Below are 12438 nucleotides of genomic sequence, written 5' to 3' on the forward strand. Positions count from 1 at the left end.
AGGCTAAGTCACAGTGGATGCAGGCAATGGCCTGATTGCCTCTCGACCGATCTTTCCTAGGCTTGCACAAGGATCGATTTCAAGTTGATCCTAGTGTTGTGCAACGTTCCACGCCTCGCCACGTTGGCCGCAATATTCGTGCGTTGGCTGTCCGTCCCGGCCGAGCTCTGGTCTGGGCGAAACGTCGACGTTGCGGGGCAGTGGCGCTCAGCCTCACTGTCTTGGGTAGATTGGGCCGGAAGGTCACAGGCCGTGCTTGGTGGTAACAGTGCCACGGAATATAAGTTCCCGTCTTATACCCAGGGTTGAGACCCTCAACACCCACAGGTCGAGAATGTACAAGATGACATGCTTTGTGTCGAGCGAGCAGCCTTTAAGGCTCGCGCACATGCCCTGTGGTGGCCTTGGGGTGGCAAAAGCAGGGGAAATGGTCACGTTTGTTAGTCGCTTCATAGCGGTCGGCGGCCTTGTCTATTGCCATTGGTTCGTCGTCCATCAATGGCGTGCGTGTGTGTATGTCTAAGCCTGCAGGAGCCATCGAGGAATCGCAGAGCCGTGTTCCTCACATCTAGAATATGGTCATGTATGTCATAGAGAGCTTTGGTGACACTGGAGCACTCTCCTGGACACGCAGCAATGATGTTTAGCGTTTGGGAACAGCCTTGCTTGACAGCAGGGAGCAGTTTTGCCATCACCAACTATGGCAGCCACTTCATCGAGAACAGTCGCAGCAATTGTTTCGCCGTCGCAAGTCGCGTAGACGCATTCGAGACACGCTATTCCTCTCCTTGACAACCCAGACATGTCCCATGGAACAGAAGTGTCTCTTATGTGCGTCTCGCCCAGTAGCCGGCCGGCCCGGCACGTGGCATGAGCGAGAGCTATGATGGCCAGATGCGGCTGCACAACGGTTGGAAGATTTGCGGCACGCGCCGCACGACGCCATCGGCCCAGACGTCATGTCGGCTTGGCCACGCGGCAGCCGCGTCTTAGCCGTCCTCGCCACCAGCACGCAGCTGCTGGAAGGTAGGCAGTTTTGCAGGCTAGGAGCGACGCCTCATGGCACGCGCTCCCAGTTGCGATATAGGGGCTCTGGCGACCGTCGTCGATGGTTTGGCCAGTTCTGTATGCTTATCCTGGATGCGTGAAGGGACGCCTTCACATGAATGCGGTAGGCGCCGATGGCTGCTACGGCATTGGTGACAGGCTAGAGGACACTGGGCACCTACAGGCTACGGGATGGTTAGATATGTCAGCCATTCTTAGAGACGGCGTCCGTGGACACCCATTGCTCAGTCGGAGAAGAGGCGCTGGAGCATCTTCAAATCGGCATCGTTGAGCAGAGAGCCCAGCTGGGACAGTTCCACCGGCCACTGATGGATAGACACAATGGGGGTACTGGCGTCCTGAGCACCGCGTTCAAGCTGCAGATCGAAATGATCAGATCGAATGGGGGACTATGCCCACAGGACGTCTTCCCGTAAGCCATAGACTCGCTTGACTTGTCTTGAACAATCTATGCCGTCACAGTCGTGGCCACAAATCAAATCATATCTTTCTCTCATGCTAGCTGTCCTGCAGAAGGATTGCCAGCCAGGGTCGTGCCTGTGGATCCCCCATCGCCCTGCTGCCTGAGCCTGGAACGCAAGAGATTGTTGCCAGGCAGACTTGGCTACAATATGCCGCCACTGCGGAAGAATCTTGTAAGATAGGCCGACCATCGCCACGTTGCAATGGGACAACCTTTCCCCACATAGACAGACAAGCTCATCTCAAGATAGCAATCAATACAGCATCCCTGAAAATCTTCCAAAAGTCCGCCTGGTCAGATCGAGCCAATCCATCCATCCACCCCTTCCATCCCGGGCAAGGGTCTAAAAGGTGGAGCGGCCCACCTGGACGGAGTCGACTCCGACAACTTGCATACACACCTGGCACACACAAAAGTGCATTAGGATTCACCAATGAGGCAACGCAAGCGAGGTCAAGGCTGCCCCTCCTTTCTTGCACGGCCTGCTTCGTACAGCCGGTTCGTGTACCCGGCTGTACCCGACTGTGCTCCCACAGGCTTGGGTCCATCGTATTTCGTACATTTAAAAACGGCCAGGGGGGTGGGCACTCCCCCACGGTACGTCACAAAATCGGGTGGGTGCGGGCTTGTGCGGAGGGATGCCACTCTTTGGGCCAGAACACGAGGAATGCGGCGGCTACGTCTCTTGGCGATGTTCCTGTCCTCTATCTCGGGCATCAGACGAGAGAACTTGCTGCGGATTTTGCGCGCGTGGGGACACGTCTGAGCGAGTTTCGGCTTTGTGTGGCTTAGGAACGCAGGCTTCTGTGTGGGATACCGTCAACGACTGCACACAGGCTGCCAGGGAGCACCGTTGCAGATGTTGCGGCTGCACCTAGACCGCAGAAAAAACCTTAATCACCGCCACGGTGATATGTCCGGTGAAGAATCATAGCTGGCCCGTGGACCCGCTGGACTGGAGACAAGCCAGCAAGTGGAGATTGTGTGCCGGATCCAACAGGCGTGGATAATGCAGCCACCGGCCCCCAAAACCGTTGATTTCGTTATTGCGCATGGCGTTTTCCCAAGGTTCATCCACTCTACCAATGCCGTGTGCTTGGGCCACTTGTTCAAGCCCGCCAAGGCCGGCATATAGCGCGCAACGCCCCTTAGTCCCTTATTAGTTCCGCCTGCAGCCAGCCAAATAGTGACAATGATTCGCCATGGAGCGCCCTTTCTCCTGATATGGACTATGATCTCCATGACCCTAGTTGCAACAAGATTGAGGCGCTGCTGCTGCCTATGCTCCTATCGCTATCACAGGGCGTCTCTTTCGTCAGCATAGCCACGCGGCTTTGCGGCACGGCAACCTCTCCAGGCTGTGAAGATACGTGCGTCATTGTGATTCATCTAGGTAGCCTCGGCTCCGGCGAGTCTTGGCATTGTCGCACTGCTCGCTTTCGAGGGAAAAACTGCACAAATGCTCAATCTCGTGACAATCAGCCGCAGGCACCACAAGAAGACAGACAGAACGGGCGGCCAGGGAGATGAGCTTGTTCCTTCGCTGCCATGGTTGCCGCTGCTGCTGCTGCTGCTGATTGCTGTTGTGCCAGCCGAGGAAGCCGGGTTTTGGGGCGGTTTAACCGGCGCAGGAGAGGCCAGCCCTCCCGCATCTTTGGCTGGAGAACAGTTTCCCCAGAGTATTGCCGACATGCCCTTTACAACTGTCGCGGTTCCTGCTGTCCTGTGGCCATGTAATTGGCCAGGAGACAACACCGACATGAGACAACGGCAGCCCGGGGGAAACCGCTAAGCCAGTCATGATCCTCGCGCGGCGTCCTCAAGCCACAGCCGGGTGTTATTTTGAGCACAAGCGCATGTTGCCGGCCAGGGGTCGAACTCTTGAATTTCTCTTTGGTTGTAGCCTGCCTTGCTCCTTGCCAATCGGAGCACTTTTTCCCCATGACCAGGCCAGGGGGAAGCTGGACAGCTGGGTCTGAGAAAAGTGCACTTTTGGGGCTGAAAGACCACAGCCCGGGGTCAAGGATCTAGAGGAGGATCGGGCAAGTGGGGAATGCCTGTTCTGGACCTGGTCGGGCACTCTGTCCATCGCGGGTGTCACCCTGCAGTAAATTAATGGCCCCTCCTTATGTGCCTTGGTGGCACCCAGGAAAACAAAAGAGAGAGAGATAGGGCTCTCTCGTCGTCGAGCAGCCGCCGCGGCTTCGTCATGAGGGCTGACGACAGTGGCAAGGCAGCAGTGACACAATGGCCCAAGCAGCAAAGACACACCACGACCATTAGGGCCGAGGGGGGCTACTGTTCCATTCGCAGGGCTTAGCCCATGCACGCCCTTTAGTCTCCAAGGACGTTGTGCATTAGCCGTCCTCGTTGGACTCACCTCGCCAGTGTAAGGTATGCATTCCTGTCGTTCACTGGCCACGGCCGGGAAAATCCAACAGCCCACGGCCCCCTCCTTCTCCCCTCGTGACAGGTTTTGGCCCCCAGCGGGACGCCCACCCCTAGGATTTAGAGTATGCAGGGATCCCCCCTGGTCCGGCCCAGCGCAATCGCCAAAGGTACCAGACAGCATGCATTACAGAACCAGGGGCCCGGCAGTCCAAGGCCAAGCTAGATTGCTTCTTGATTCTTGACCGACCAGATGAAGACCAGAGTCATATGCTGTTTCTGGTCCTCGTCGTCCCTTTGCTCGCTTGGGCTCGCCTCGGGGACTTCCGTGGATCCCCCCCGTGCGTTCACTCTGCCTACATTACATGACAGGATGCAGTCACAGCCCTATGTAGGGCCAGCCCACCACCCCTTCCAAGGTTCCTAGTCTGCCTGGCGGGCACCGCGCATACTTGTACGTGAGCCCTGCCCACAAATGTAGGCTCGGCCCGTAACGCTCCAGGAGTCCTCAACCTTTCTACCCAACACGGACCGCAAACTATGCTCGGTGCCGTATCCAAGTTCCAACATGGCCACACACTATATGGAGCAGCGGGACGTCGACGATGATCTGTCAGCCAGCAGCCCAGCAACCACGGTGCACACGCAGAGCACCACCGCCCACGCGGGCGCGTGCTTCTCCCCGTTCACCGACGCCTCGGCGCCGTCGACTGTATCCTCGGCGCCTTCGAGCCCCGCGGCGTACGCCGGGAACAAGAAACAACAACATCACAGCCGGCGGCAGATCGGCTCTATCGACAGCATCGCCGGCGGCAGCTCGAGTGCCACGACTGCACACGAAGAGGATGAGTGGCAGCATATCACAGACCCCCGGGAGAGGCGCAAGGTGCAGAACAGGATAGCGCAGAGGAAGTATAGTAAGTCCACTCGTAGAAAAACCCCCAGGCCCCCGTGTCGTCTTCTACACGATGTCAACAATCCGAACCCCATCTCGGGAGGAGAGCAGCCAGCACTGACGATGGGAAATCTTGACACACAAACAGGAGAGAAGGCCGCCCTCAAGCGGGAGACTGAGCGCCGCGACGCGCGCAACCAGCAGCTCGCCGGCGGGTCCTACGCCCGGCCGTGGGTGACGAGCAGCAGCCACGACGAGACTGCCACCGCATCGTCGTCGTCGATATTGCCTCGGCCCCTGGACAACGACGCTGAACAACACGAGCTCAACGGCGTGCCATGGGGCGGACTGGTCTTCAGCAGACCCCCCTCCATGATGAGGACCCAGACGCAGCATGGCTCGTGGCAGGCCGAGCAGGAAGAGATGCGACGCCAGTTCATGGACAGGCAGAGGCTGTTGTGGCAGCGGCAGCAGATGCAGATGCACCGGAGGCATCGGCTGCAGCAGCAGGAGCAGCAGCAGCAGCAGCAGCAGCAGCAGCAAGCGCACGCGAAGAAAGAGAGGCATAAGCACAAGAAAACACAGCGGCAACACGTGCAGGACGGGAATGTCCACACGGCCGGGTCATCCTCTGCACTGGCGTCCTCCGCGATGCCGTCACTGCTACAAACACAGCACGGTGGCTTTCATAGTGATGGCGTGCCCCAGACTATACAAGGTCAGATGCTGCCAGGCACAGCGACAGGGGTGGCGACCAGTGGCTACCAAAACAACATGTTCTTTGTCGCCGAGGGTCCTCAATCAACAGGCCACCTTCCTCCGACAGGAGGAGCAATGGACGCCTTTTTCCGGGGCTCCGTGTTCTACGACTCGTCGGTGCAGTCACTTTGGTCGGAGTACACGCCTATCGATCCGTCGCTGCTTGTGAACATGGGGGGCGGGGCCATGATGCATTTGTCTCCTGCATTTGGGGCAGGGCATGGGCAGCACGTCGGTGGGGACGGCGGTCTTGTTGATAGCATCATGCTGGATGATGATGCTGGCGTAGAGGATGAGTTGTTGGCGTGGCCGGACTAAGCGAGGACAGCATGGAGTAGGGTTGTTTTTATCTCTGCTAAAATGACATATGATACCAGAGTCAAATAACAGTAGAGCTGCAGCAAGTAGAGATGGAAAGGATAGGCACGACTGTGCACTTTAAACCTCGCCGTGCACGGCCGGTACTGAAATACCGCACTGTATCTATTAATGTAGTAGTGAGATATACATCACGCACTGTTCACAGAGGCCGCCGTGAGGTTGTCCTGATTGCCCTGTGAGCTCAATTACGGACAAACGAAACCGCCCCGTAACAATCGCAAACAGTGTTTACGAGTAAAGACTGTTTGTAGTCAACAACATCTCTTTGTGGACAAGTCCTGGCACGCCAGAGCATAAGCGAACACCAATCAGCTCAGCACTCAATCTCTTCTGGGCACTCGCTGCACTGCTCCGGTCTCTCTGTCTGACCTCAGGACTTTTGCTCCGCCATCTCTAGTTCTCATCTTACATAGGAACCAACTTCCATCTTATACAATCCCTCTCGCAGCCGGACCACAAACAAACCACCACCTACGCAACAGCTCACGATGCCCACCATCAGGAAGCAGGAGGAAGGCACTCCAGTCAATATCAAGGCCGAAGACGCAGACGAAGCGTGGGACTCGGATGCGCGCGACGATGTCGCGGTCCACAACCTCAGACTCAGTCCCCTTCGCCCAGCGAAGCGCTGCCACGAGTCATCATCGCCCTCGTCCTCGGTTTCATCGTCTGGAGAGGACGTCATCCGGCCCTTACAGGCAGATGGCAGAGCTCAGGCCACGCTCATGCCAGCATCTCGTGCTCTTCTTGCAGTAGAGAACGGTACCTCAACCTCAGCGGCTGCCGGCTTGCGTTCCCGATCAGAGGGAGGACGTCCCAGCAAGCGTGTCCGACACGAGTCTCCCAGAAATGCTGAGCCACCCATCCGCGATAACGATAATGCCAACAATCTCAATGACAACCGTGGCGGCAACCATGAGGCAGCCGCTGCTTCGCCCAACACACAAGACGCCCGTCCAATCCCTCTCGACCTGAACAAATGCATCCTCCGTCTCAACGCAAGCACCGGCTTTGACGTTGCGCTAGCCGAGTTCATCGCTTCGGACATGGCCACGTCAGACTTGATCACGCGCTTCTCCTGGGCCAAATTCCTCGACTGGCACCATACCATTGAGCGACGGGGCTACAACACAGGCGCAGTAGACGCGGCATACGGGCGGTATGAGACTTCTGACGGGTCTGTGGTCAATGACAAGTACTCGTGGCATGTCTTCCTGCTTGAGGCGCAGGAGGCAGGTCATGCTGATAGCGCTGGTGGTTCTGGACCAAACTTCTGAAGCGTGGCGCTCGAGTCGAGGACAGTGGGCAAGATTATCACCGAGTCAGGCATGGATTGTATGGGCGCAGAAGAATGTTCGTGTTGTGAACCTCAGTACACAGAATGGCTGGGTTCGATAAAACGAAACACTTGGAGCTGCGGCTTTTGTTCATGGTGACGCTCTTGCCAGAGACCGCGGCTGCTGGATAAGAGACGTTCAACAAGACGTTCCGGTGTACGTCTGCAGTATAGTGTAGCCAACGTCCTCTCGATATCGAGGCAGATGAAAGAACATTACACCAGCATGGGAATTGACCACGTGCTGTTGACCAACCCAAATGTCCTTCTCTCCCACTACCGATCCTTTCCCCTGGACAGGAGCCCCGTATAAACCTTCCCTACTATGCCTCATTGTCGTTTCCCCAGCTGCTATTTGCCACTGAACTTGCGCAGCTCGACCTTGAGTGCCATGACACAGCCGCGCTGCTCCCGTACGAACACATCTGTCTCACTCCAGTACTTGGCGCCGACTCTGGCCGCCAGCTCGTGGTACGCAATGGCCGACTCGACCTCGCTGGGGCGGCGGAGAACCAGGCCCATCCCGCAGTGGGCCTCGGCGATGGCGTATGCTCTAATTCGACGTAGCGGTCATGACCGATAGTCAGCAAACAGGAGAAACGAAACGAAGCCAAACAACTCGTCAAACTGCAAATCACAGAAGGTGAAAGGAAACCAGACAGACAAACTCACAGTCCAAACAGCTCGGCCGGCTCTTGACCCCAGTTCTTCTTGCGCAGGTTCCACTCGCGACTCTTGAGCTCCCGGATCCAGGCGTGCAGCTCAGCCAGATCGATCCCAGCCATAGAGGCACGCTGATGCTCCAAGACTTCGAAGGTAGGATGGATCTGGCTGGCGGGGACGAAGCCCGGCGCTGGTCCTCTTCCTCTGTCTCCTGCACTCCCACCACCAGCAACACCACGGCTCGCACCCTCAACGCACCGCGCACATCCGCACACAAACCCATGGCACTCCCCCAGCGTCCTCCTCCGGGCCTCCCACGCCATGAACCTGGGCAGGTAGCTCACCAGCAACTCCTCGCCTGCCTGCAGGTCCCGCCGCGCGCGGAGGTGGTACACCCCGTTGTGGTCCACCGCGAACACGACGTTGGGCTCGCACGTGTGGTTCATCCGCGCCGCCACGGAGGGGAACAGCCCCGTGTACGTCTTGCCGTCCGCGGCGCCCAGGAACGCGATCCCGTTGGACGTGGCGGCCAGGTAGATCGCGATGTCTGCTTCCGTGAGTGGTTGTTGTTGTTGTGGCGGCACTGCTGCCCGCGAGTTTGCAGACGACGTTCCAGAACTCGCGGATACCGTCCGTTTGCGCCGCTTCGATGCCGGAAAGCCCGCGCCAGAGTGCGTGCTGCTGCCCGCGTTCGTACCGGGATCATCGCCTGCTTGGGTTGTCCCGCTCTCGTCGTCGTCCCCGTTGTCAGAGTGCGCGAGCTCAAGCATGATCCGTCTCGACCGCACGGTGTCGACGGGGCAGTGCAGGCTACGGATCTTGTCCTGGTCCTCGGCGGGGAGCCGGGCGAAGCACGCCGCGAGGCTGCGGCAGGCCTGGCGCGCCGGGAGGGATGCGTCGAGGGTGAGCAGTGCCGGCTCGCTGAAGATCAGGGTGCCAGCGGAGGTGTCGCGTCGCGCAAAGACGCCGTTGCCCTTGCCGGGAGAAGGTTGGATGACGAATAAGGGTGGACAGGACATGTTGCTTGTTGTTATAGGTGGTCTCCTGCAGGTACGTAGTTATGGCTGTTGTTGTTGTGGTTGAGTTTGAGACTGAATGGTATACTTACGTAGTTGTGCTAGATTGCCGCTCAGGATGTCGGGCGAGATGTCAGAGATATGGAGGGGTGGTGATGATCTCGTGAGGCACTAGGATGTAGAAGTTGGGCCAAGAATGTGCAGACAGCAATATAGAACAAGCCTCTAGGTCTATGGCAGAGGCCATTCTGGCCTAAATTATATCGTCGATAGTCTGAAGAATGCCTGATAACAAGTGCTCAGGTACAAACGGAATTGTGGTATAAAAAAGTACGATGGTAACAGAACGCTCAGGCATCGTATTCAACTTTGAAGTATGCATAGGCTTCGCGAGGCAGCATATTCGCACAGCCCACTGAGGCCACGGAGAGAGCTATTCCAACAGGTTGATGTCAGTTTGCGTTGTTGGACAAGGGCTAGTGCTGTCCTATATCTAGTAGCATGTAGTTCAGGAGATGGATACGACAAAGTCAACCATTGTTCATCCCCTCGGAAGTGATGCGGTCTGGCGCTTTGGCATAACAAAATAAATCATGCTGACTGGCAGGCCACCAATGTTGGTGATAACCTCTTGCGACGTGAGTCACACTGATTCCAATGCCTGAGAGAGGTCCCTCGACCACGGCGTCCCCTGCGAGGCTCGAGGTACCGCCCCGAGGCCCCATCCAAAGCCAGAAACCATTCTAAACCTGGGGCGTGCTTGGCATGCCACTTCGCCAAGTCTGACCCAGTGGGAAAACGACGTTCCAAGTCAACGCAGAATGTGACCACAGTAATACCAAATTTCCCTAACCGAGTCATCACAACTCAGAATCCCCACTGAGTGGTAACAGGCCCGAGTAGCGTGCGGCTACCCCCATAGGCTAAAGCTAAATGGCACTAAACTCTCCGCCATCCTCAGAAAATAGAGTGACCCAAACCCCGCATACAAGCTGTGCCGCTGAGAGACGGGCAAGACAAACGCTTTCGCGCTCAAGGGCAACCGCCACCAGGCTCTCCTATTTTGACTTCTCCAAGATAGTACTGATGGCTTCCGACGCTTGTCTCGACTGCTGTAGCGCCTTCACGGAGGACCAGTTCCTGAAGTGTCAGGCACTAGTCGGGCCGTGATTGAGCCCAAAAGCAGCTACCACGTGGGGGACTATTTCCGAACGATCTGCTGCAGGACCAAGAGTGCTTCCCCACCAGCAGAGGGATCGGAGAACGATTTGTGGCGGGCGTTTCTGCATCCCCTGCATGAGTGCTTCGCAGGCCATGCGTGCCTGACGAGGTATGATATGCACGCTGGGCAGCACCGAGAAGTAACAGAGTCATCTCACAAGGGGTTCTCTGGTGCCCGAGCTGAGGCACCAGCAGAAGGATTTGCAACAGGTACGGGCCCCAATGGGGAAAAGATATACTTGACTCGGTGTGGAAGACCAGGGCCGCCGCCGGCCCAAGTACCAAAGGTCAATGGCGCTCTCTCTCTGCACGGGCAGAAAATGCCGGAAATGGGCCACATTGCGTGATGAGAGTACAGGGGGTCCTGGCGATCTTACACAGCCCTGACAAAACCTGGCGGGTGAAAATCATTGCTTCAACCTCTGTCGACGCCAACCGCTCCGACGGCAGGCTCAGCCAATGTCGTCCCCAGTCTCCAGGGGGAGCTTTGCGACAAAGCGGGACCAGCACAGGGATCGTCGGCCGAGCAGGACGGACAATAGCCGACGGCTCCGCCTAACCTGGCTTCGAGAACTTTTTAGCCAGGTGCCGCACACACAAACTGGGAAGTGCTCAGCGCTGGGCACCCCTGTCAACCACTGCTGGGAACGGCGCCACAGGGCTGGGTCGTCATCTTGTCGGCCACGCAAGCTTTCAGTGTTTTTCTTTTTCATCCTGGATCGGCGGCCCCGGCCGGTTTGTCGCCCCCTGCCCACTATGGCATACATAGCTCTAGGGGTCTTGACTCAAGACGCCCTGACGTCGCCTGGGTCCGGGTTGGTATCTCCAAAACTCTATTTTGCCCCAACGGGCCGCTGCTGCTGCTCTCGTCCTCCCTGTGCGTGCTTCCACACTGCTTCGAGAAGGCCCCCTTCAGCACTAGAGAGTTTAGAGACGCCGGCCCCGCGCGCCCCGTTGTCCCCAACTAGACACGGTACCCCAGCCTGAAGCCATCGTGAGAGGATCCTTGCGCTGGCTGGTGTAAGGAGGCACACAGGCCTGGGCGTTTCGACGAGCTGATGGAAACCAAACCTGGACGCCCGACAGCAGCCAATGCTACCCACGCGGCCGCCCTCCCAGCAACAGCAGCACGCTCCCGAAGCCGGCCAAGGTGACCAGTACCAATACCAGCAGCAGCACCCCGTAGATGCGGTGCAGCATGTGCTGCGCCAACGGGTTCCGCTGTCGGCCTCTGCATCGCCAGCATACGCCGCCGTGACAGTCGAGGACCTCTTCCTGGGGACTTGCACCACGACTGCCACCAGCAGCAGCTACAATGACAGCTACAACGGCAGCTATAATGGCAGTGTGCTGGCCGCGGAGGACGACGAGGAGGGCGACGCGGCGGCCACGACTAACACCACCAGAGCGGGCAGTGGTGGTGACGGGGATGAGACAGCCACCGCCGCAACGTCCCCGCCCAGGCGCACGGGGACACGCTCGCGGCGCGGATGCTGGACATGCCGCAACAAAAAGGCCAAGAAGCGCTGCGACGAGGAGAAGCCCACCTGCGGGCGCTGCCGGCGCATGAACCTCGTCTGCGACTATACGCCCCGGCCATCGCTGGCGGAGCGCCGGCGGCAGCAGGCAATGCTTGATGCCCAGCAGCAGCAGCCACAGCAACATGAACATGAACAGCAGCAGCAGCAGCAGCAGCAGCAGCAGCAGCAGCAGCAGCAGCAGCAACAACATCATCATGATCCGCAGTACTTGTATTACGATGGGCAGCAGCAACAGCAGCAACAGCAACAGCAACAATATGGCCCCCAGCTGCCGCCAGGTATGCAGCAGTTTGGACCCGGCCAGCAACAGCACCACCATCATTACTATCCACATCAACAACAACAACAACAGCAACCCCAGACAGAGCAATATCCGCAGTACTACACTCAGCAGTACTACAGCGGCTCTCCAGACCACTCACATAATCATCCACAGGCACAGCAACAGCACCAGCGGGACCAGCGGCACCACCAACACCTCCTGGCACCACCAACACAATCACGACACTATTACGCCCCATTCTCCTCCTCTCCCAGCGCAGCATCCAGCTCTGTCTCGGCCCCCGCCAGCCCCCTCGCCATGGTGCGCCTCTCCACGGCAGCCGGCGAGGTCAGCTCGTCCTCCCTGCCCCTGGGCCCGCGGGACCACGAGGCGATCCGCTTCTTCCGGACCGTGTTCGCCAAGACGCACCACACCAAGAACCCCG

The 12438-nt window shown here is 58.0% G+C and overlaps 4 protein-coding genes across 4 annotated transcripts; 3 read left to right on the forward strand and 1 right to left on the reverse strand.

Moving 5' to 3' along the window:
* Positions 1-959: 959 nt before the first annotated feature.
* B0I36DRAFT_353214 (uncharacterized protein) lies at positions 960-3323 on the forward strand (the record flags this gene model as incomplete). The annotated part of the gene is made up of 4 exons (XM_046157188.1): positions 960-1026; positions 1267-1480; positions 1571-1703; positions 2925-3323. The coding sequence occupies 4 exons, from the start codon at positions 960-962 to the stop codon at positions 3321-3323; spliced, it is 813 nt and encodes a 270-aa protein (XP_046008595.1).
* Positions 3324-4487: 1164 nt separating this feature from the next.
* B0I36DRAFT_387428 (uncharacterized protein) lies at positions 4488-6048 on the forward strand (the record flags this gene model as incomplete). Its single annotated transcript, XM_046161174.1, has 2 exons — positions 4488-4836; positions 4963-6048. 2 exons carry the CDS (start codon positions 4488-4490, stop codon positions 5889-5891), a joined length of 1278 nt encoding a protein of 425 aa, XP_046008596.1. The 3' UTR covers positions 5892-6048.
* A 394-nt stretch (positions 6049-6442) lies between these two features.
* B0I36DRAFT_417035 (uncharacterized protein) lies at positions 6443-7231 on the forward strand (the record flags this gene model as incomplete). Its single annotated transcript, XM_046162099.1, has 1 exon — positions 6443-7231. One exon carries the CDS (start codon positions 6443-6445, stop codon positions 7229-7231), a length of 789 nt encoding a protein of 262 aa, XP_046008597.1.
* Positions 7232-7641: 410 nt separating this feature from the next.
* Positions 7642-8972, reverse strand: B0I36DRAFT_366946 (uncharacterized protein; the record flags this gene model as incomplete). Its single annotated transcript, XM_046159383.1, has 2 exons — positions 7642-7843; positions 7963-8972. The coding sequence occupies 2 exons, from the start codon at positions 8970-8972 to the stop codon at positions 7642-7644; spliced, it is 1212 nt and encodes a 403-aa protein (XP_046008598.1).
* Positions 8973-12438: the final 3466 nt, after the last annotated feature.

The sequence above is a fragment of the Microdochium trichocladiopsis genome (genome assembly GCF_020744255.1).
Source record: "Microdochium trichocladiopsis strain MPI-CAGE-CH-0230 chromosome Unknown B0I36scaffold_9, whole genome shotgun sequence".
Lineage (NCBI taxonomy): Eukaryota > Fungi > Ascomycota > Sordariomycetes > Xylariales > Microdochiaceae > Microdochium > Microdochium trichocladiopsis.